At 35.5% G+C, this 25843-nt stretch overlaps 1 protein-coding gene and 3 non-coding genes across 4 annotated transcripts in view; all 4 read right to left on the bottom strand.

Annotated features, from left to right (window-relative positions):
* Positions 1-25843, bottom strand: part of LOC123668107 — a 78149-nt gene that overhangs the window by 17287 nt on the left and 35019 nt on the right. The window contains exons 2-13 of the mRNA XM_045601901.1: positions 17441-17553; positions 16824-17326; positions 15747-15897; positions 15043-15238; positions 14454-14530; positions 13386-13584; positions 12551-12686; positions 11360-11477; positions 7235-7427; positions 6509-6668; positions 5737-6244; positions 4795-4915 (exon numbers count right to left, since the gene is read on the bottom strand). Coding sequence (XP_045457857.1) covers positions 4795-4915; positions 5737-6244; positions 6509-6668; positions 7235-7427; positions 11360-11477; positions 12551-12686; positions 13386-13584; positions 14454-14530; positions 15043-15238; positions 15747-15897; positions 16824-17326; positions 17441-17553 — 2475 coding nt within the window. The remainder of the gene's footprint in view (positions 1-4794; positions 4916-5736; positions 6245-6508; positions 6669-7234; positions 7428-11359; positions 11478-12550; positions 12687-13385; positions 13585-14453; positions 14531-15042; positions 15239-15746; positions 15898-16823; positions 17327-17440; positions 17554-25843) is intronic.
* Trnai-aau lies at positions 13767-13840 on the bottom strand. The gene has a single exon. It is a non-coding gene; the product is annotated as a tRNA-Ile (tRNA).
* Positions 13914-13987, bottom strand: Trnai-aau. The gene has a single exon. It is a non-coding gene; the product is annotated as a tRNA-Ile (tRNA).
* Trnai-aau lies at positions 14060-14133 on the bottom strand. Its single transcript has one exon. It is a non-coding gene; the product is annotated as a tRNA-Ile (tRNA).

The raw sequence follows: 25843 nt of genomic DNA, 5'->3' as shown, positions 1-25843 counted from the left end.
TGCTAGAAAAGTTAAGCCAATACCAGACCGTAGAGTAACGCCATTTTTAACCAACTTCAAAAAAACCGACCGGTCCGTTTGCCGACCTAGTTGTATAAGAATAATTGTATTTGCTCGCAAACTTTAACCGACTTCAAAGAAAAAGAGGAGGTTACTCAATTCGACCGTATATTTCGGGGATAACTCCGTCGTTTATGAACCGATTTTGATAATTCTTATTTCGTTGGAAAAGAGATATCCCTAGTTTGGTACTATGATAAGGAAACCAGGATCTGATGATGGGATCCCAGAGAAATCGAGGGAAACTCTCTAAAAGACTCGTAACTTTTTATTGGGTGTATCGATTTTGATGATTTTTAATTTAATCGAAAGCCGATGTTTATCATGTGGCCACATTTAAATTTCATCGACCTTATAATATAATAATAACTTTTGGAGTAATCTTTGATAATACGTATTTACTCGACAATTTTTTGTCTACCTACGATATAATTGAAGGCGGTTTTTCTTCGTTTGCCTGCAAACACAATTATAATTTATATTCGTCAATGTCCCGATCCCTTAAAGAAATGTACTAGGTGTCACAGGATAGTTCATGAAACGGAGCAATGTTATACGAAAATCCGGTCCCGTCTACTGCACTAAAAACTTAAAATGCAAAGGTTATTAATAGGGCTACGAATAACAGTATATGTTTAGATAAATATTTCAAGAAAAGCGCGTGTTAATGGTATGGAGATGGATTCCTTCGTTGACCTTGGTAGTTAATGCTCGATGATCAAAAAAAAAAATCGCAGTTACCCATAATACTAGGAACTATTCACATAACTATAGATGATTTGCCTGTAATAAAAGGATTTGGAAATTCCGTAGTTCATTCTGTGGGTGAAATTAATGGCGAAGTAGAAATTGATGGGGTGAAAGCTTATTGTACCTGATTATGTTATGGAAGTGTCTTCCATGATAAGACAGGCTTTCACATAACAGCATCATGTAATAATTCAGAAAACTGGTGAACATTTTGATATTTTATATAATAGTTTTGATGACATAATGACAACTGAAAAAAAAAATAAGAAGTCTTAATCGTAAACGTTCCGAAATAACTAGCTTAGGCATTTTGGAGATATATACAGAGCACAAATACAAAGGGGCACTTTACGTTGTTGGGGGCTTGTGTAATGATGTAAACTCCGCTTACTTTATCCCGGTTTCAATTTGACGATGGTGGTAATGGGCTATCAGTAATCAACAATTTAAGCTCTAAGTCATTAAATTTAACAAATGGTATATTAATTACTCGAGGTATTGTTGCGAACCAGGAATCTATTACAATGTTCTCCACGTTTCTGTATCCAAGGATCAGCAAATGAATCCAATCATTGCTGCAGATTTAAATATATCGGGTGATTTAGAACAAACTGCGGTTGATGAGTTGTTAATATTGTTAAATAAATATCGACATTGCTTCGCTTCTTCTTTTTCCGAGTTAGGACACTCTTTTGTTTGCGAGATGAATATTGATTTGCACAAATGTCGAACCGGTAGTTTACAGACTCTACAGATTGGCTACGAAAGAAAAGGAAGTAGTCAGGGAAATGGTGAATGAACTTGTAGAAAATTATATTGTACGGCCTTCAGTATCCCCATTTGCTAGCCCTTATATAGTCATTATAAATTTAACAGGATGCCCTTCGGCTTGGCAAATGCCCCAGCGACATTCCAAGGAATGATGCATCAGATTTTAGATGGCTTACGCCATAAGGAAGCTATGGCTTATTTGGATGATATAATTATTCCATCCAGAACTATCAAAGAAGGAATGGAAAAGTTAGTTGATATTGTTAGCTGAATCAGGTCTTATACTTAAATTTTTAAACGTTATTTCAACTACTTAGGCTTTATTATTTTTAGTAAGGGTATCCGACCGACGTTGCAACTGCACGCTTAATATATTTTAGCTATTTCCATAGTGTTGTCTTACGGCCTGTTACTGTGGGGTAATGCTGCAGATATTAAGACTATATTTATCTTGCAAAAAAGGGCTATTCGCGGCATTTACGATCTTGGAGCTAGAGTCTCCCTACGGGATGTTTTCCAAAAGGTGGACATATTAACGATCGCGTCGCAGTATATTTATAACAATATTATGTATATCCACCAAAATATTCATTGTTTTGAAATAAATAGTAATAATCGCATTGTAAACACGAGACGGAATAACAAAATTGTAACTCCCAAGTTTTCGACTGCGCAAAGTGAACGTTTCCTTTCTGGGTCATGGTATTCGCATGTATAATAAAATACCACAAACGATTTTGGAATTGTCTCAACGTAAATTTAAAGTTTAAAAAAAAAAAAAAAAAACAATTAATAGATAAAGCTTATTACTCGGTGCAGGATTACATAGTTGATAAAGATGTGTGGACTTAGTGACGCTGTATTTCATGCAACATGTTTCTAATTTTGTTCTAAAACACAGTTTATATATTATTTTCAAAAGAGTAACTGCGGAGTTTCTTGTCGATTCTTCTCTGCAGAATCTACATTCCGAATCGGTGGTAGCTTCACTTTTACAAAAATAATAATTAATTTCTAAAAGTTTTAATTTGTAAAATGACGATTCGAAAGTGCTCTTGGAGCCTATTTGAATAAAGCTAATTTTGATTTTGATCCAACGGGGATCCGATAAATTGAAATCCGTAACACCACATAACACCGAACATCAGTAGATAAACATACTGTCAGACAATTTTTTTAGAGGCTAAAGAGTTTTTTTCGTAGGTTTGTAAAAGGGTTTTCGATTATTTATTTGACTTTGAAATAGAGTATAGAGTAGGTTCATCAATGGCGCATGTGGACGCTTTGAGCCGCAACCCATCTACCAATAATAATAATAATCGTTCTGAACGAACTATTAATGCAGTAACTGAAAATGATTGGCTTTCAACAGTACAAAATTCTGATTTGGAGATACGACGAATTATTGAGACGATGTGGTAGAGATAAAAAGTAACTACAAACTCAAAAATAGTAAACTTTTTAGAATTACAGCTGAAGCTGATAGATGGGCTGTGCCTAAAGGTGTGCGTTGGCAAATCATTAAACAAAACCACGATGATCTAGGCCATTTCGTGGTAGACAAGACGTTAGAACGCATAAAGTTTTGTCACTAAATATGAAGGCTCTTGTCTAGAATGTGCATATAGTAAGACATCCGGTGGTAAGAGACCCGTTTTTTTTTTACACCCTATCCACAAAGTAGATACTCTGTTTGACACCATCTATATGAATCATGTTGGGCCATTTGTGTGTAGTAGCAAAAAAAAACATGTACATTCTAGTATTGATTAACCCGTTTACGAAATATATTTCATTAAAACCTGTAAAGAGTGCCAAATCCAAAATAACAGTAAATATTTAAATGAATTCATTAGTATCTTTGGCGTACCTAAATGTATAATTTCTGACCGTGGTTTATCATGTACAAGTAATCTCTTCAAGAGTCTCAACAACCTCACGATGATACATTAATAAGTGACAGAGAATTTAATAATGACTCTGATAGTGAATGACATGTACTAATTGTTTATGTTTCAGAGCCAATTGGGTTTCTAATAATTAAAGACCAATGGGGTCTTTATGTGATTTAGGACCAATTGGGTTCTTTTGACATTTAGGGCCAATTGGGTCCATGTGTAATAATACGACCAATTGGGTCTACGACCAATTGGGTCTTTATAAAGTTTACGACCAATTGGGTCTTTATAAACTTAACGACCAATTGGGTCCATGTGTAATACGACCAATTGGGTCTTTATAAGGTTTACGACCAATTGGGTCGTTTTGAAAGAGTTTCATTTTATATAACAATATCGTTTTAATCGTTGTAAACAAAATTGTCTTCGTTTTAGATACAGAATGATTGCTGTCAAGTACGAGGACGTACACTAATAGGATGACCGACTGTCAACAATATTATCATGTAATTAGCTAATAATTAATTATTGAACACGCAGGCATGGCGCCATCTCCACCCTTTCTATATAAAATGGAGATGCCGCCATTGCCTCGTGTCAACAATATTGTTTCCATTTATTATGAGGTTAGCTAATGAAACTCATACTTGGTTGCAAATGTAGTTTAAAATATTATAATGATTTTTAATAGTTAAATAACATAGATACAAGTTAATTTTCGTTTGTATTATTAAACACGCGGGCATGGCGCCATCCCCACCCTTTGTAAATAAAATGGAGATGTCGCCATTGCCTCGCCAGTTCGTTTCGGACGTTCGAGCAGTGAAGACTTAAAAAGTGTAAGTGATTACTATTTACTGTTAATATATTATTATTTTATTGCTATGCATAATGTTTTTCTATGTAATGGAATATAATTGTGTTTTTCTTGATAAAATTGTATACGATCTGACTAGTTATTTATTTATAAACAGATTTAACTTAAATATTATTGCATTTTATTTACAAATAATACATAAATAAATAGATTATAATCACTAAAGTCTTTTATTTTCACAATAGTAATCTATATGTACAGAAGGGAGGGAAGAAGAGAGGGAAACTTTTTTAATATCTTATCATTAATATTACCTTAGGCACGTTAAGGCATCGATCAGTTGTTATCACACAAACCAGTTAGCGATCGGTAGTTATAGTGGGGAATATATCCGCAAACCCCCAGTGGACCAGCTCCAAACTCCCTACGTGGAGGAAGAGGCACATGGCCAGTGGGACCACCGACAGTTACCGGTGGGCCGTGCTCGTGGTACGTCACCTGTATGAGGTTGTGGTCGCGCGCCGGCTCGTGCCTGTACCGCGGCCGCTCCAGCGTGCGCGCGCGCAGGGACTCCAGCTCGCGGTGCTCGCGGAAGTACAGCGCCGACATCGCCACCAGGCTGGGCATGTCACAACAGGGAGGTAAATTGGGGTGTGATATAACATTCTTGAAGTGGTGGCAAATGGCACAGGATAGAGAAAAGGCATCATTGGAGGAGGCCTTTACCCAAGATGGAGACCTCACTTAATAAAGAAAGTACCTAATGTAGTATTAGCAACTACTTTTTGTGGATTGGGGGTGATACTAATATCACATCGCACGTTTTGACAAGGGATGGGGATACAAAATTCGAAAACAATGTCGAAACTGATGTTTTAATTTAATGATTTCTGTGATTGTGTGAGAATTGGTGTAAAATTGCAAACTGATCAACTGTAACAAGGAAGGAGAGGAGTCAAAATATCGTGAAATAAACACTTCACACTCAAAAATGAAATTCGTGTGAATTTATGGAGTCTCACTTGAAAATTATAAAAAAAAAAAAAATGGGAAATTGACTGTCTATATTAATTTTCGTTCGTCTACTATCATAAAACTTCAACTTGTTGTTGATTAACTAACAAAATTTAAAAAAAATGAGAGAAATTAGTTAAAAAGGTAACACTGTACAAAGATCACAAATAAATAATTTGATTTCAATTTACCAAAAGAAATTTGGGCAGGTTCGGTTTACTGGTGAATATTAGGACGTCATTTTATTTGTTAAGAGACATGGCTAAAAGCTAATTTCAAAAAATGCATCATGCTTGAAATAATGAAAAATATTTTTTGGTGTGGTTTGAAATCAACAATGCGCAAAAATTTTTGTTTTGGTATGGAAAAGTTTAAGTCTGAATCAAAAAAGTCTATAAATAATATTTCATATTAAACATTACTTACCATATAGCCATAATAAATATTAATACAGTTATAACTATCTGCAATAATTTATTCGAAATTAATTCGCCACTGGCATCCCCATATTTGTACTTCCTTCGACAGCAGAACGACAATTTAGTGTTGCCATTACCAAAACTGTCCTCATCTTTCAACCATAGACACGAATCTTTCTTTTTCGATACCGTGCTGTAATTTTCATCTGGCAACTTTTGCGTACTTTCAGATGAGTTAATATACGCCGGATATACTTTTGGGTCTTCAATTTTTTCCTTACTGGAATGGTATCTGACACTTGTTTTATTATAATTGTAATATTTTCCATATTTCGAGTAGCTCCCGTGGCAGTTTTTGCATTGCTTTCGGGTAAATTTCGGGGAATTATGACTCAGTTTGTGGCAACACTCGTGTTTTCTAATACTTCGTGCGATGTCTCTTATTTGGTCGATGGAAATGTTGCCATCACTGTAGAATGACTTTGATGATGTTGAAATGCCGGAGAAACGTGAATCTAAGAGCAATATGAAAATTGTATGCCATTAAATCACAGTTTATATTTTAACCAATTTTTTTTGTTACAGCTACCTATTTCACATTTCAATTGAACCTTAAAATGAAGTATAATATAATTAATAAGTATTTTAAAACATTTTAGGACCAATTTTAATGGTAGATGAAAAAGTTTCAAACTGTTATTTGACATATTTGACACATTTCAAAAGACTGTATTCAAGAGCGGTTGTTGTGTAAATAAAGTAGCAAATAACTATCTCACCATTACTGATGCTGGATCTCGAACTGTCCCTCCTCTGTAAAATACTAATCTTGCAGAGCTTCTTGTTAATCCTCTCGAGCTGGTCGATTCTGGATTCAAGGTTTCCCGTCACTTTGCACAATTCCTTTACAGCCCCGAGGTTTTCCATGAAGATTCGGTCCTGTGGACGAAAGATATGTTACATTTTCATTTTTGAGACAATTGATTTACATATTTGGATTTATAAGTATAATGATTGTATTTAAAATTTGCTTTCCTTAATAAACTATTAAGTATTAATTTACACTAGCAAGCAACAATTTTTATTAAACATTAGGTGGCATACCTTGACATGCAGTAGAGAAACTGATAAGTTACAAAACCTTTCTCTGTCTTAAGAGGAATCTTTCGCAATTTGGACGTCTACCGGCTGTCTCAGTTCAGCTAGTTTAATTTTTATCACCCTTCTGTACAAGATATTCTGATTTTTGGTGCGTATCGCCTTGACGTCAGCGGTTGTGGGATAAATATTATAATTTGTAAGGGTATGCAAAGCAATTGACCTTGATTATTATCACAAACAAGTAATCTAACGAAACGGTGTGTCAGGTTGAGGACAAATCTGTTTTCTATATGGAGAAAACACTTTTGTCCAAAAGCAGGACGTTTAAGAGATTTTCCTGTTACCTCGTCATTGACTTCACAACTCGCATACCTACTTCTGCCGTAAGTGATCCCCTCCCTCACCTTGTTGACGACGAGGAACCTGTGTATGGTGTCGCCGCCGGGCAGCGCCACGTCGCCCGCCTCCTTGACGGCGTCGGGCAGCACGCGGCGCACCTCCTGCGCCAGCACGCCCGTGTCGCCGGGCGGCGCGCCGGCGCGCGGGTCCAGCCCCAGCAGGCCCGAGTGCGCCGCGAACGACGGGTCGTAGTTGAACCTGCCAGGCGCGGCCGCGTGCGTGTAATAGTGCGCCAGTGGAGCAGCGCGGTGGCTTAGGCTGAAATCCTTCTCCTACGCGGAGAAAGAGGCCTATACCCGGCGGTGGGATGTTACAGGCTGAATGCATGCACACACGTATAATAATAATACTCTTTAGCGTACACCATTCGTAAACACAAAAATAAGAGTAGTACAATTACACGTAGATGCATTATTTTCAGACAACCTTTAGGTATGGGACAAGGTACAGAATTCAATTACATTGACCAGTAATACAACGTAGCTAGACGAAAAAATAGTCAAGTATGTAAAGAAAAAAATATTATTTTATTTTATTATTTTCTTGAAATATTATTATTAATATTTATTATTATAATTATCAATTACAATTTTCACACAAGATGAAACAGTTTTCCTGATGCCTGAAGAATATCAAGCGGCATCACTTCACAAATATATCCTAACCTCTAAAGCTTACGCTACAGTAAAGAATTTATTTAATAAAAGACACCAGTCTAGAAGTGTGTGGATAAAAACAACAAAAGATATCTTAGAAACATACTTTGATGAAGCTGAGAACATGATTTTTAAAGATCAATTTTTAGAGGAAATTACACAAGGACAGTTGGCTGTTATCAATAAAAATAATTCAGAAGATGGTCAGAATTTTGGAACAATTGGTTGAAGGTCAACAAAAAAAAAGAAAAACAAGGTATTAAAAAACTAGCTAGTATGCCTTGTCATTCAGATATCAATCAGGGTCTTTACTATAATATGCAATAAAAAAAGAGAGGCTTATGCTTGAAATTAGAAAAACAATTGACCATGGGACGCTAATTGACATAATTGCGGCCGGCTTACCAGATTTTATAACGGAAAAGATTAATAAAGAAGAAGTTGGACACATAAGCCACTTATTTAATGAACTTGGCAAGTTAGAACATTTGGTTACAAAGAAGAAATTAATTAAAAAAAAAGAAGATACTAAGCCGGTGAAAGAAAATTGTAGCATCTGCGAGAAATTAAAGAAAGGAGTGCGCTATCATTCGGAAGATTCATGTTGGTTCAAAACAAGAATTAATAGTGAAAAAGAAAAAGATAAGAAACAAATAAAGCTCATCAATAATGCAGAATTAGAATGTGAACTACAATATCAAGACCCAGAAAACTAATAGTGCCGCCATTAAGGTGAAATTAGTATTGAATAAAAATGTTGAAGTGTTTGGAATCTATGACTCTGGTTTTAATGTATCATTGATAAATTCAAGATTGCTGAAAATAAATAATAAGGAATCGAGTTATTCAAAAAATTCTAATTTAAAAACGGTTAATGGCGTAAAAAAGGCAAAAGGCTTAATAACATTTGATATAAGAATTTTCAATGTTGAGAAAACAATAAATGTGTTTATAATAGGCAAAGAAACTTTCGATTATAACTTGGAAATCAATCAAATAATACCTACACAAGCAAGGCAAATAATTTCTAATGAAGAAATAGAATCAAACATTGATATTCCAAAGGAACAGAAATTCGATAATTTAGTTAACTTCAACGAAAATATTGGCGAAAATTTTTTCAAAATTAGCATAAATCGCCCGAACGATCAACAACACACAGTGATTGATGACTTAATAGAAACCAATAGATCTGCATTTGCGAAAGATAAGTATGACATCGGGACGGTAATAGATTATAAAGCATACCTGCTAGTAGAAAAATACTGCAGCAAAAGGCCATATTGTTGCACAATTGAAGATAAAAAAGAGATTGAAAACCAGATAGCACAGTTATTGGAAAAAATATAATAGAAGAATCCTACAGCCCGTTTGCGGCTCAGGTTACATTAGCCTATAAAAGAGATGAAAATAAAAAATCAAGATTGTGCATAGATTTTCGCGACCTAAATAAAATAGTGGTCCCACAATCACAACCATTCCCTCTTATTGAAGACCTAGTAGTTAAAACAAGGGACTGTAAGTTTTTTTCAACATTGGATCTGAATTCAGCATTTTGGTCAATACCTCTGCGAGTTACAGACAGACACAAAACTGCATTCATCACGCAGAAAGGTCATTTTCAGTGAACTTGCTTACCATTTGGCTTGAAGACTTCACCAGATATATTCCAGAGAATAATGTGTAATATAATAAGGAAACACAAACTCGGAGAGTTCACAGTAAGTTACATTGATGACATCCTAATATTTTCGAAGACGTTCTTGGACCATGTCGAACACTTAGAACAGATATTTCAAGCGATTAAAAAAGAGGGTTTACGACTGAAATTTTCAAAGTGCAAGTTTGCAGCTGACTCAGTTAAATATCTGGGACATATAATCCAGAATAATACGGTTACACCTCTGAAGGACAACTTAGTATCAATAAAAAGCTTTCCCACCCCAAGAACAGAAAAAATGTGAGATAATTTTTGGGAAAAATAAATTTCTATCACAAATACATATGTGCCAAACATAGCCATAAAATTAGAACCATTACATAACCTATTGAGAAAAAGACAAACAAATATTATGAGATGAAACATATATTATGTTCTCAACCAATATTAACCATATTTGATCCAAACTTGGTCCATTCACATTTACACAGATGCCTGTATGCTAGGAGTAGCAGCAGTTCTAAAACAGCCACAAGAAAATAATGAAGAAAAACCGGTAGCATTCTTCTCAAAAAAATTGAATGAACTTTCTACTATACTCGCTCAGTTGAGGTGCCAAATAGGCATAGCTCTTTCGAAAATGACTTTGTTACTGTAAATAACAGTGGTGTTATTATAATAGATAGGTAGGTGGTATATGTGACCAATTTATTCGGAACACTTTGACTAGCCGTAGTTTGTAGTGACCCTGCTTTATGGTCCGGAGGTTGTGGGTTCGATTCCCACCCTGAGTCTGTCATATATATGTCGCAGAGTATGAATACGGAACGTCAAGTGTTTGACTCGGGTGTATTCAGATAATGTCAGTTGTCAATTATTAGCTGTTAGAGTAGTGGGGTGATCGACGCGCCACCTAGCACATCGTTCGATAGTCACCTACCCTCATTTATTATATTACTCGAATTGTTCTGACGTGTATAAAACGAACGGTTTCACCTCAGCTAAGGCAGTCTTGGCTCTGGCTTGGCACGATACACTTGTTGTATCCTGCTAGTAGCTTAACCTAGACTCATTCAATAATTAATTTGTGCAAACGAATTAATTATTACCTATTACGATTAATTTGGCTAAGCGGGACGTATAACTCGAGCAGTGAAGGTGAGTGTTGATGCGCATCTCAAAGGGGGCCTCGTTAAACCTACACCTGTGTCGCAAGTCCTAGGCACTGCTCTGAGTTACTCCCTCTGCCACACGATGGATTCGGTACCCGCACGGTGAACCGTGAATCCATCGAATGCTAAGAAGTTAGTCTTCGCCCCCTTAACTAATAACTATCCCGCCTTCCGTGCTGCGTTGTCTTTCTGTTAAGTGAATCCTGTTTCATGATAAATCGTGTTTACTTGTTGAGTCAACATTACCCACTGAAGCTCACAGTAGACTGAGTACTCTGATACGATGAACGAGAGAAATATACCTTCAAGCCGAAAAGTATACCTTCTTCTTCTTCATCTCCGACATATATATTTATGGGTGTAATATATTATATATGTATTATTTATATGTATGTATGTTTATCGAAAAAAAAAAAATGTAGCTATACCAGTCGTTTGTTACCTATAACACAAGCAATAAGTTGCTTACTTTAGGAACAGATGACCGTGTGTGTATTGTGTATATATTTATTTATATTTATTTACACTAGTTTTGGAGTACCAATAACATTAAAGTTTACAATAAAAGTTTATTAATAACGGCAGCAAAGAACCTAAAATATTACAAAAATCTATTTTCTTAGTAACTGTCCACGGTCTTACCTCACAACTCTGATACTCTGCACGTTCTTCAACTGTTGCGCAGTGTCCAACTCCTCTATGTTGTGTTTAGCCCTCGCATCTGACGGATGTACTATATGACCCATCACTTTTAGATTACCTGCAAGAAACACGTATAAATAGGAATCGTCTGTTATAATTTTACTAGGACATTTCGACACCAACAATTTATACTAACTCATAAAAGTGATTTTTACAATTGAGGCTTATGAAAGGAAAAACGTGATACTTTTTATATTAATTAAGAAACTTATTTGAAATTTGGTATCTTTAATAGTTAATTTATTCATTGTAATTTCACATTTTTTATTATTACAAAAAAAAAACACATTTATTCAAGTTGCATTAAGAAAACCAACTTATCGAAAATTCGAGTTGGCGTGGCGTAGTATAAATCGTTGTTGTCGTTTTGACATCAATAAAATATACTTAATGATTCTTATAGGAACAATAGAAACAATTTGGCTCATAAGATATTATGATTTTTTTTTATGTTTATTTACGACATCACATAAGAAACGTCGAAAATTATCAGTGAATCTCTACTATATTATCATGTATTATACATATAAAACTTCCTCTTGAATCTCTCTATCTATTAAAAAATCACATCAAAATCAGTTGTGTAGTTTTAAAGGTCTAATCATAGATAGGGACAGACAGACAGCGGAAGCGACTTTGTTTTATACTGTATAATGATTATAAAAAGTAGTAACCTACTACAGGAACTTATAGATACTTACAAAATATTCTACAAAGCCGTCACTATAAACCAGCGTTGACCTTTGTGGCTCTTTCATCGTTTTAACAGAGGCTGAAAGATCTACTTTTTATGGACTACACTTCTGAGTAGACATCTTGTATACCGTTTTACTGTTTTTTTGTATCGAGACATTGAGAGCAAAGACGAGTAAAACCGGACCATATATATAGTTTGGTTGTAAAACAGTCACATATAAAGAAAGATACAATACAAGATGTACAAAGGCGATCTTATCGCTGAATAGCGATTTCTTCCAGATAACCTTTGGGTACTGGACACGATACAGTAGCAGCAGTTAGAAGTGTGCACAAATGAAGGACGAAAAATCAATAATAAATAGACAAAAACTACGATAACGACTTAAAAATTATTAAAGAAAAAAAAATATAAATAAGTAAATATTTACTTACCATTGATAACACAAGATTCGTCAGGCCTATCCGTGTTGATGCCGACTCTTCCACTATAATGTACACTATTTTCTGAGACGCCTCGCTGCCACCAGTTTTCTGTGCAATCTGATTCAAACTGACCGGGGTTTGACGCCTGTGAAAAATTTATTACTATGTCTAATTACAGTTCACGTCCCATCTTTGCACTTGACAAATATTTATGATATTTAATAATAATATTTGGCAAGTGCAGAATCTATAGTAATATTTAAAAGCTGAAGAGTTTGTTTGTTTGTTTGCACGCGCTAATCTCAGGAACTACTGATACGATTTTCTTTTAGTGTTAGATAGCCCATTTTTTGAGGAAGGCTTATAGGCTATATATAATTACGCTAAGTCCAATAGGAGTAGAGAACCAATGTTTTTTTTTTCTTTTTGAGAGCTTCCCCAGTTAGCCCAAAGAAATTGTTCCACACGGACGAAGTCGCGGGCAGAAGCTAGTAATATATAAAGGTGTTAGTCATGGGCTAAGAATGTATGCTTATAAATGGTGTATATTTCCATCCTAAATCCTATCAGATTATAATTAATTTAAGATATTGGTCATTATTTATTTAATTAAATAGAATGGCATGATGAAAACAAAAGGACTAACTGACAATATAATTTCTAGGAGGACAACATATGATTTTCTCAATCTCGGGAATTAACCAGAGACCACTAGCACCTCAGTTACAGTGAGGACCATTGCCTTAATGTGTCGTAAAAAGTTTGAAAAAATAAAAAAAAAACAACTTCATTCAAGTAAGCTTTAAAATCAAGATTATATTAGCTTTAATTATAAAATACTTACCCTAACAATAATCCTGTCACTCGCATGCGCTGCTACCATATAATCGGCGTTGCTGGTGTGAGCTCGCAAAGCCACAACCAGCTGGAAGTGCCTCTGGTCTGGATTCGGTCTTCCTTTCTTCCTCATATTGTTGTTCGTGGTTTCCGCGAAGTGCAGTCTCCCGACCGTCACTTTGGCGCCTTCACGACGAAGCTCAACGCTAAAATGACGATCACAAAATATAAATGATTGAGTTTTGTATGTAGCTAGAAGAATAAAAAAGCCAACATTTAGTTATAACTTAGTATAGTTTAGTCTGTTTTATTGACTACTGTGAGTTTAAGTCAAATAGAAAATCACTAAGTAATAAAGACTACAACGCTGATATAAAAAAATACGAGTTGGCTCATGAGGGGATCGAACCCGCGACCTTCGCGTTATTAGCACGACGCTCTAACCAACTGAGCTAATGAGCCCGTTATGAGACTAAGTGAAATAGAACAACATAAAGTTATATTACCTATAGCGTTAATATAAAAAAATACGACTTGGCTCATGAGGGGATCGAACCCGCGACCTTCGCGTTATTAGCACGACGCTCTAACCAACTGAGCTAATGAGCCCGTTATGAGACTAAGTGAAATAGAACTACATAAAGTTATATTACCTATAGCGTTGATATAAAAAATACGAGTTGGCTCATGAGGGGATCGAACCCGCGACCTTCGCGTTATTAGCACGACGCTCTAACCAGCTGAGCTAATGAGCCCGTGATGTTTTACAGCAAAATAGTCAGTATGCTTTAGTAGAAGACCAACATTAAGTGCATAAAATAAAGATTAAAAATATCATTTTGTGTAATGTGTAAATGTTATTTTTATGACAGCAATAAAAGTTAAAACCGATATTTTTGCATTTTTTTTTCATTTATTGTTGTTGAGCAAGCAGACATTTCTGATCCTGGAGGTTTAGAGATGGGTAAAAATCATCTATCTATCTAATTGAGTTATTACAAGTTACCATCGCCATTGACATAAGTAAAAGTGTAAGAAATGACACTGTAAGTGTCATAATTTATTGCAAACTTACGGAACAGGATGAAACGGTTTCTTGGTTCTGTCAGATTGACTTTGTTCGATCCTGACTTCCTGGCTCGGGTCTTCCGCCTGTGAATAAATATTAGCACTGTTAAAGTTGATTTACATTTTGTTTCTTTCTTTTCTTGTTTAGGTAACATACATCTTTAATTAACATAATTATTATATCATAGAGTGGGTCTTTAAATCAAGTAAGTTCCATTAAATTCTAAAGTAAATAAAAAAAATCTTAGATACCAACATCTTGATATATATAAATTACGCGTCACTTTGTTTGTCCGCGATTGACTTCTAAACTACTTAATCGATTTTAATAAAATTTGCATACCGTATGCGGTTTGATCCAACTTGAAAGATAGGCTATATTTTATTTTGATATTTATAATTATTATACTTAAGAAAAAAAATTAGGCGATAAGAAGTTCGCCAGGTCAGCTAGTTGAAATATATATATATATATATATATATTACATAATTTATATATGCTATGATTTACTACTCCTTTTTAATATTGGGGTTTCAAAACATAAAATAAATGCAACTTCTAATCTACACATACAACGGAAGATTGAATATTTTACCTTAACCCCATAGAAGTGCAGGCAGAAGTTATTTATCTTCTTGAATCCCTCAGCCGTCTTCACATAATGCGGATCACCTTGCATTTGTATCTGACAGGTGACCTGGAAGTGATTCTTTTTCTGGCAAACGAAAGCCTCGTCGATCTGTGAGAAATTGAAGCCTTTGTCGGCTCCGACTATGTAGGATGGTGATGGTCTGGAATTCAAAAAAGAAATTAAGTACTCTTGGATATTTCTAAGTCTCTTGTGTCTGGTAAACAATTTTTTGTTGCAGCGGTGCGTCTAGTCGCCTGAACGCCAGCGGTCGCAGGTTGTGTTTCTCTAGGGGCAGATATTCGTATTTGTCTTTTTATTTCTGGTTTGGATCTACATTGAGTGGTTCTCTTCATTGTACCTTGGAGGGCACGTAAAGCCGCCGGTCCCTGTTGTTTTGATAGCGATCGATATAACTGATAGGGAAATCATTCGTGAACACGCAGTGGAGCAACGTGCTGGATTAAATATTGACCTATCTATTTGGAGACAGGTGCCTTGGCCCAGCCGTGAGACGTACAAGTTGAATAAATCAATCATTTATCGCCTAAGACTGGAATTAACGAGTATCCCAAATGTTTATACTTGATAATATAACATTGGATAACCTATCTTCAAACATTATTAGGAGTTCCTTTTATTAAAAAAAAAATATTAGGTAGACGACTCACAATGGCTTCGCGTTACAGTCATAAAGCGTGTGCCAAATATTCTGCTGAAAGTGTGCGAATCTTATGCACTGGAGCGGTGACTCGTCACCAGCTTCCGATCCATCCACTGACGGAGTTGGCCGCGCTACCACGCTCTCTGGCGATAGAGCAGCTAGACAAAGTTAATTAAGATTAATATTTGACAAAAATCTGTTTATTTTCTTTAATTCTTGGTGATGAGAGATATGTATATTACACACAAAAATTGAAATACGTTACTCATAATAATAAGCTGTGCTGTGTGGCTACGGCACTAAAGAATTTAGCCACCCCCTCTCTTCCCGTGGGTGTCGTAAGAGGCGACTAAGGGATAACAAGGTTCCACAACCACCTTGGAACTTAAGAAGCCGACCGATGGCGGGATAACCATCCAACTGCTGGCTTTGAAATACACAGGCCGAAGATGGGCAGCAGCGTCTTCGGTGCGACAAAGCCAGTACTGCGGTTACCAACCCGCCTGCCCAGCGTGGTGACTATGGGCAAAACACATGAGTTCACGTTGTTTTTGGCGTAAACTTGTGGAGGCCTATGTCCAGCAGTGGACTGTATAAGCTGTAATGATAATGATGAATAATAAGCTACTTTTTAAACACTCTTCGTTTATTTCGTATTTTGAAATAATGCTCTGCATAAACTCTAAAACTAGTAACAGGATTTTTTTTACGTCAGGAAAAAAGTTAGAAGATATTAAGCTAATTCGTTAGTTATTTGCGCCTTTTTAACATTTTAAAGGATATTTCTCTCTTTTAACTCATTTACTTTACACTTTTAATTCTGACTGAGTCTAGAGTGCTGAATCGTTGAAGTTAAAGATAAACATATCCCAAAGCCTAAATTAGAAATTATTGTGTTAAAAATATGTCACTAAAATGCCACTTAACATTTGTCTAAAATTATTAATCGAAAAATTCTGTGCTGGTTTGGCATCATTGAAAGTCATTAAACGTAAATAATAAGAAGAAGAAATTGTAGCAACTAATATAATCAAATTATCTAATATACTAATTTCACTAATCTATGCAGTGTTCTTTTCCTTACCTGGTTCACATTTTACTTGAGAATTAATATCCTGCGAATGCTTCCTCTTCTTACTGCTCGGTTCCTGTAGATTCGTGTAAACTGGCGTCAACGTCTCATGACCTAAAGCGACCAGCTGCGAATTGATCATACCTTGCTCCAAATCCGGTAACTCGACCCTGATTTGGTTGTACCTATTTTGGTACGCAATTTGGTCAGTCAGGCCCAAATCATGGCGGACTGTTCTTAGACCCAAATCGATGTTAGGGTCTTGGGGTAAAACTACAACTTCGTTTAAATTATTCCTTAAGACTTCATGGTCAATGTTGTCAGCTTTGAGTTCTTCGTAAATGTAGTCGCCATTTTGGTGTAGCATCTCGTGTGACGTGATATGTTCTGGTACTAGCATGTAGTCTGTACCTAGGACTGTTTGGGACACGGCTATGGTATGCGAGACTTGGGTCTCCGGACTGTAGGGATTTTCGGAACCGGAATCTGGCGGGCTTTCTGGTAGTTGATGGCCCCTAAAAGATAGTGAAGAGTTAGAATGTTCATCGACTCTTTTAAGATCCATCGTCCAAATTATTTACAACAGTGTAAATGAACGGATAAGTTTTAAAAAGTTATAAATCAAATACCCAATACGGCGCGCGTCGACAGGCTGCGGCGGGTAACATCCCTCTCCGACGGGGGCCATGAAAGCCTCCAATTCGTCTATGAATCCTGGGCCTGAAACAATTTGAAATTCAACCTAAATAAAAAAGTAACGGTTTATTTATTAATATTAGAAGCATAGAAATATGAAAGATACATGTCATTTAAACATAGGACATCAAAAGTTTGCTTATCCCTTATACAAAAGATATCTTCTACCATACTCGAAAACGAACAATCCAGACAGAAATTATGGGAATTAGATGTACATAAAAGAAAATATTAAAAAAAAAACCTTATAAATCACTTTTTAACCGACTTCCAAAAAAGGAGGAGGTTCTCAATTCGACTGTATTTTTTTTTTTTTTTTTTTTTTTTTTTATGTATGTTACATCAGAACTTTTGACCGGGTAGACCGATTTCGACAAATTTTGTTTTAATCGAAAGGTGGTGTGTGCCAATTAGTGTTGCCCAAATTCAGTCTTGGTCTTGCAGTCTTGGTCTTGTTCTTGCGTTTTTGCAAGACCAAGACCAAGAACAAGACCGCGTATTTTTAGCAAGACCAAGACCAAGACTGACTGTGCAAGACTTGAGCAAGAACAAGACATAGCCTGCAAGACTCTTGCGTCTTGCAGCTAGGACTTAGCGCTATTTCACTGAGTAGTTAGGTGTAACAGTTCGGTGTATAGGTAGGTACGCTTAGGAATTCTATGAGACGCAAAAAACTGTATCAAAGAATATGAAAAACTGGACCTATGCGCATTACGACTAATACCATAAACATAGCGAATAAAAAAATATCTATTAAAATCAAACTGAGTGCATGCATAGTTATGTAGTAACCATCGGCACTTTGATAATGCGGCATCAAAGGTTTTGTACTTACTTCTCAAAGAAATTTGCCGCTTTTCGGAAGTACATGGTTATGATACACGCGCCGGCGGCTTCTTTTGAAATCTAAAACAATCGTTGCCGCCACGCCGAAATCATAACATTTGACACTATTTGATTGCCGCCATAGGGCGTAGGTATACTCATGCAAAATAATTTCGAATTTTAAGAATACCTACAGGTGTTCCAAAGAATAAATAAGTTTCAGAGTGCTTAGAATGAAAATGAATACATTATACTGATCACGCAAGTAGTATTATGATTAGGATAAAATGGTAAGGATAGGTAGTAGATGTCATATTAATTCATTCTAGTAAGTATATATTATAATATTGATTACTTATATGGTTTTAAACTAATTACTTAGGTACTATTATTGTACATTTAGTCATTATATTTCTTAAGTTTTTACAAGAAAAAATAGCAGAAAGTGTTCAAATATCACCCGTTTAATAAATATTGTAGCCACTTTTAAATATACTTGAAACGTGTAAAAAAATTCTACAAAACTAATAAAATAATATAAAAAGCGTAGGTACTTACCTACTAATAAAATAAAAAGCCTGCGATAAGAGTTTTGTATTACTTACCAGCCCGAATATCTCTGAGAGAGATGATGAGAGTAAGTATTTACTAGCTGTGCCCGCGACTTCGTCCACGAGGAATAGTAACTTTGGAGGTATAGTGACGTTCAGGACTTATTTATTTATTTTAAAACTTCTGTCATCAAACATACAAACGAACTCTTCAGCTTTATAATATTAGTATAGATGTACGCCAAAACATTCACTTATATGTAAAGAATAGTGATTGGCACTAATTCTTTACATATATTTTATTCACGCGTCGCGTCTGTACAAGTAGGTAACGTAGGTATACAGAAAGTCTGCGCAAGTTCAATGAACTTTATGAAGAATATAAAAGTCTACACTCACTGAACAAATCTCTGGAATTACCAGAAAAAGAAAATAAAGTATGTGATGAAGATGAAGACGTAATAGACTTTGATAAACTCTATGAATGTCCCTCGACGTCATCTGGATCTTGTCTTCAAGGCTTAGTGATAGACGAGTTGGAGGAGTACCTGAGAAAACCAAGAACTGCCAGCTCGGAAGACATTTTAGATTGGTGGAGGACGCATGAGACAGAGTATCCGATTTTATCGAAAATGGCCCGTGATTTTCTCTCAATACCTGCAACTTCAGTACCTGCTGAGAGGTTATTTTCTAAAGCATCATTAGTAATTAGAAAACATAGAAATAGGTTAAGTGATGAGTCAGCCAGATGGTTACTTTGTATTAATTCTTGGTCAAAAAAATTGATATAAAGTATCATAACCTAATGATAAAGCTGTTGATTTGTGTTGTATTTTATTTTTTATTCAAATAAATGATAAATCGTAAAACTCTTTTATTAAATTTCTTATAAGTTGAGGGTTCAATCTCTTTCTAGACAGATAAGTATTGTTCTTTAAAATACAGTCAAGTTATTGTAATTAATTTGTTTTTTTACATGTTTTAGCAAATGTAAGCTTATAAATCATAAATGTTTATTAAGAAACAGTTACTTCCATGGAAAACGACATATAGGTCAGTTGATTTTTCGAATTTCTTATCAAATCTTCAGTTATTTATTAATCTGCTTGATCTTTACTATGGCTATGTTAATTCAAGCTCACAATGTTCCAATTCTAATACGTTTTTCTAAGATTTAAAGTAAACTTTAATAAATAGTAATAGACTAATAGGTAATTGCAAGACTTGCAAGACTCTTGCTGCAAGACCAAGACCAAGACCAAGACTGGGAGCGCAAGACCAAGACCAAGACCAAGACCAGGTGTATTGGCGCAAGACCAAGACCAAGACTGGCTAAGTCTCGTCTTGTTCTTGCATTTGGGCAACACTAGTGCCAATTGGTCCCATTTAAATTTATTTGAGATCTAACAACTACTTTTCGAGTTATATCTAATAATGCGTTTTTACTTGACGCTTTTTTCGTCGACCTACGTTGTATTATACCGCATAACTTTCTACTGGATGTACCGATTTTGATAATTCTTTTTTTGTTGGAAAGGGGATATCCCTAGTTTGGTACCGTGATAAGGAAACCAGGATCTGATGATGGGATCCCAGAGAAATCGAGGGAAACTCTCGAAAATCCGTAATAAGTTTTTACTGGGTGTACCGATTTTGATAATTTTTAATTTAATCGAAAGCTGATGTTTATCATGTGGTCAAATTTAAATTTTATCGAGATCTGATAACTACTTTTTGAGTAATCTTTGATCACGCGTAGTTGCTTGACTAATTTTTCGTCGATCTACGTTGTATTACTTGTCGATGTAATTGAAGTCGGTTTTTTTTTCGTTTGCGAGCAAACACAATTATTCATATTTATTCGAATAAATTTAATATTATAAATAGGTACGTAATAATTCGTTGTTTTTTTTTTTGCAAATATTTAATTCAAATAACGATTTTCGGTGTGTAATTAAATAAAATTTAAATAATAAAAAAAATTACAATTTTTATTTTGATAATGTAATTAATTATTTATATTTCTGATTACATTTATTCGTTAATTAATTATTGTATTATTGTTCTTGGGAACTTCTGGTTTATGAGATATCTTAGTGTTTATTAATTACACTTTGACATTGCATTATTTGTTTTCGAAAAGTTAAAAATCTATATATTAATACGTGAAGCAAAAACTTTGTACCTCTTTTTACGAAAATTGCGCGAACGGAGGATTATGAAATTTCACACACTTATAGTTTATATGGAAAAGTAGTTCAGAATGGTATTTTTTTTTTAATTATAAATAAATAAATTCTTTATTTTAACTAAACATTTACAGATTTCTGCAGCGCATAAATTATGCATAGAAGAGCTAAGTCTTTGGCAACAGGACCTTAATAATGTTGAAACTTAATATTTATATTAATTATGGTCGAATTTCGACCACTGGGCGACCACTAGTAATCAATACATTTAATAAAAATGTACCGGATCGCTGTCTGTAGATGGAAGATATATAAGAAAAAATATTATTGGGACCTTTATCAACGCAAATAGCACCCAAAACAATTATTGTTAGAATTTTTTTCTGTTTGTTTGAGCGTTTGTGCTAATCTCAGAAACTGCTTATCACACCTTTCGTGTGTTTGTTTGTATTTGATAAACACAAATGAACAGCCTATATAACATCACACTACTTACAATACGTATATATAACAAGAAGAAACTAAATATCTAGTTAAAAAAAAGTGTGTGTATACGTATGTACGCACGCAAGAAGTTATACTTCATTGGCTAGCTAACCTCACGTTTCTAGCTTCTTCTTCGTTGACTAGCTAACTTCAGGGTGTCGGTTTTTATCGTGACGGTGGCGCGCGCATCGTAAAAATTTACTCTCATCATTTTTCTCTAACTCGCCAAAATAATACGCTTCAGCCTGTAATATCCCACTACTGGGCATAGGCCTCTTTCCCCATAGGAGAAGGATCAGAGTTTAATCCACCACGCTGCTCCAATGCGGGTTGGCGGATATATTCCCTACTATGAGTAACGATCGCTATCAGGTGTACATGATAACAACCGGGACCATCGGCTTAACGTGCTCTCCGAGGTACGGTGGGGAAACCCACAAGGACTGCACAAACACCCAGACCACGGCAAACACCTGTATGGCCAATACAAATGTTTGTCATGTGCGGGGATCGAGCCCGCAACCGCCAGCGCAACGGGTACAATCCATGGCTGTAACCGTTGCGCCAACGCGGCGTCGTTAAAAGAAGAATAATTTCAATAAATGAAAAGAAAATGTGTGATCGTTACTTATACCTTATCTCACTTTAACTTTCAGATAAAATCCTTTTAAGAAAACTTCTCAAAATACACTGAAAAGATTAACATCAAAATCAGCTTCACTTACAAAAACACAAAACACGACACTTCACAACTTTGGAAAGAAATACAAACACTGTACTTTTCTTTATATATATTGTTGTTTATATAACTTTTTTTCTTAAGCTACGTTTGTACACTTTTATTTTCAAACGTGTTTGTATGACACTATTTTTTTAAGTGTGTTTGTATGACAATTTTCTTTTTGCAATGCGTATGTATGTAGGTATACTTATACGTGCTGATTGTCCGATTGTTAGAAAATAAGTGCTCTGTTACGTTTATTACGTGTTTAATTGCGTCACGATTAATCAGAAAGAAAATGTTACGGTTAATGTGTGAAAAGTATAAGATCACAGGTTTCTGAAACAATAAGCGTATATAATTAAAAAAAAAAACAATTAAGTGTTTTATTACAGTTTATGTTTTCTTTTACAAGTTTAAAAGCATAAAAATGGCTTCCTCCGTTGCCATGGTTGCTGTAAAGTGTCCGAAACGTCGGGCATCTAAAAAACTTAAAACGAACCGCGATAAAATCCGAAAAATTTGTTCCATTATAACGAGTGAAATTCGCGTAAACAATAGAAAACAATAGCATAAAAAATGTTTATCAATAAAATAAAATAAAATGACTAAAATTCGATATGCAAAAAATATTGATTGAAAAATAAAAGAAAATGTAAAAAAATCAAATTACAAAACCTCGACTGTAAAAGAACAGTCTTAAACTACACCCGCACTGCGGCATAGCAAATTACAGCGCTGAAGAATGCCAACAGAGCCAACAGAGTGAAAGTTGGGTTAACGTCTTGAGATGTAATAATAGTACGCACTTACACAGATGAGGTAGGAGAATGACGTTTGCTAAATGTTTTGTAGTGATAACTGTTCAATCTATACTTAATATTATAAAGAGGTACAGTTTCTAACTTTGCTTGTTTGTAGGGAGTAATCTTCGGAAATACTGATCCGATTTTTGAATTTTTTTTCGAATTTAGTTAAAATAATAGTATATGTAAATCAAGTCGGAGAAATGCGAACGAGATGAAAACTTTACTATATATATGCATCACAAAAATAATAATTAACACCCAAAGAAGTGGGCACGGCTCAGCTAGTATATATTATATTTATTTATTTTGGATCATCAGTATACAAAAAGAAGCGTTACATTACAAAAAAAAAAAATCAACAATCATCGATTATACCATAAGTCCAACTAGCGATCTTAAAAACAATGCGTCTATGACTAGCGCGATTCCCGTCTTAGTTTGATAAATAAGTCAGCAAAGACATCGATGTTAGTTACGAAAAGGAGTTTGGAATTATAAACCTATGTATTATCTATACGAATATTAACAGTCCGGTCAAATTAGACATAAAAAACTATTTTTATGTCTAATTTGTGATTAAGTAACAAAACTCCGACAGAGCTGAATTTTTCTAGACACATTTAAAGCATCAATAGACGGAAAGTGAAAAAAGTCCCCATCGATCCCAAGTGTATATAAATAAATAAATAATAAATATCTTATAACATACATACACACATGGTCTTCTGTTCCTATGATAAGCAACTTACTCATAATGCTTGTGTTAAGTTGTGTTGACTGTTATAACTTTATATTTTTTAAATATACATCATTCCAGCCTATTGTAGTCCACTGCTGGACATAGGCCTCCACAAGTTCGCGCCAAAAATGCGTGAACTCATGTGTGTTGCCCATAGTCACCACGCTGGGCAGGCGGGTTGGTGACCGCAGGGCTGGCTTTGTCGCACCGAAAACGCCGCTGCCCGTTTTCGACCTGTGTATTTCAAAGCCAGCAGTTGGATGGTTATCCCGCCACCGGTCGGCCGGAAGTTCCAAGGTTGTAGTGGAACCTTGTTATCCCTTAGTCGCCTCTTACGACACCCACGGGAAGAGAGAGGGTGGCTAAATTCTTTAGTGCCGTAGCCAGACAGCACATATTAATATACATAGAAATAAAACATATATAAATACACCCAGACTCAGGCAGGAATCGAACTCTTGGAACAAAAAGCAGGGCTCTACAAACTGCGCCGACGGGCTAATCAGGCATAAGGATTTTTTTTTTGTAATTGACAATCTCAAAAACCCATTTAAAAAATTCTTTTACCAGTAGAATGTTACATTACCACTGACACAGGCTAGATTTTCGCGAAAAAATAAGGCGTTCAAAATTGTGTAGTCAACGCGGGCGAAACTGCACCGGAATGTTAATCTGTTCGTATAATAAAATTGTAACCGACCGATATTAGTATCTGAGAGACATGTAGGAAAAGTATTAGGTAACTTAGGTAATTCTAAGAGTTTAATATTCTGAAGAATATTATTTGAAAGCTGGTGCAGGTTTGAAGTTAATCTAGAAGTTTGCTGTGTGGTTACGGCAGAAACTGTAGAGAATATAGCCACCCTTACCTCGCTTACCGTGGGTGTCTGAAAAGGCGAGTAAGGGATAATACATTTCCATTACCACCTTGGAACTTAAAAACGGACCGAAGGTGGGATAGCCATCCAACTGTTGGCTTTGAAATACACAGGCCGAAGACGAGCAGCAGCGTCTTCGGTGCGACAAAGCCAGCCCTGAGCGGTGACTATGGACAAAACATATGAGTTCGAGCCATTTTTGGCACGAACTTAGGGAGATCCATGTCCAACAGTGGAGTGTGATAGGCTGAAGTGAGTCTAGAAGTAGAATTATTACTTTACTATAATAATAATATATATAAAAGCGAAAGGTCACTCACTCATCACGAAATCTCCGAAACTATAACACCTACAAACTTGAAATTTGGCAAGTAGGTTCCTTATAAGACGTAGGCATCCGCTAAGAACGGATTTTACGAAACTCGACCCCTAAGGGGGTAAAACGGGGGTTGGAAGTTTGTATGAAAGTCCTATGTTTTTGAAGTAAGAGACTTGAAATTTAAAATGTAAGCTCTATAGATGGTGAAAAGGTGTCCAAATAATATATCTTTAGAAATTAACTCCCTTTTGGGGTTAAAACGGGGGATGGTAGGCTGACTCACTTATCGCGAAATCTCCGCAACTATAATAGCTACAAACTTGAAATTTGGCAGGTAGGCTCTTTATAGGACATAACCATCCGGTAAGAACGGATTTTACGAAACTCGGCCCCTAAGGGGGTAAAACGGGGGTTGGAATTTTGTATGAAAGTCCTATATTTTTGAATTAAGAGACTTGAAATTTAAAATGTATGCTCTATAGATGGTGAGAAGGTGTCCAAATAATGTATCCTTAGAAATCAACTCCCTTTTGGGGTTAAAACGGGGGATGGTACGCTGACTCACTCATCGCGAAATCTCCGAAACTATAATAGCTACAAACTTGAAATTTGGCAGGAAGACTCCTTATAGAGCGTAGACATCCGCTAAGAATGGATTTTACAAAATTCAACCCCTAAGGGGGTAAAATTGGGGTTGGAAGTTTGTATAAAAGTCCTATGTTTTTGATGTAAGAGACATGAAATTTAAAATGTATGCTCTATATATAGTGGGAAGGTGTCCAAATAATGTATCTTTAGAAATCAACTCCTTTTTGGGGT

This window comes from Melitaea cinxia, chromosome 30 (genome assembly GCF_905220565.1).
Source record: "Melitaea cinxia chromosome 30, ilMelCinx1.1, whole genome shotgun sequence".
NCBI classification, from domain to species: Eukaryota; Metazoa; Arthropoda; class Insecta; order Lepidoptera; family Nymphalidae; genus Melitaea; species Melitaea cinxia.
Note: the sequence above shows the minus strand (reverse complement) of the source record. Positions and strands in the feature narration are given on the sequence as shown.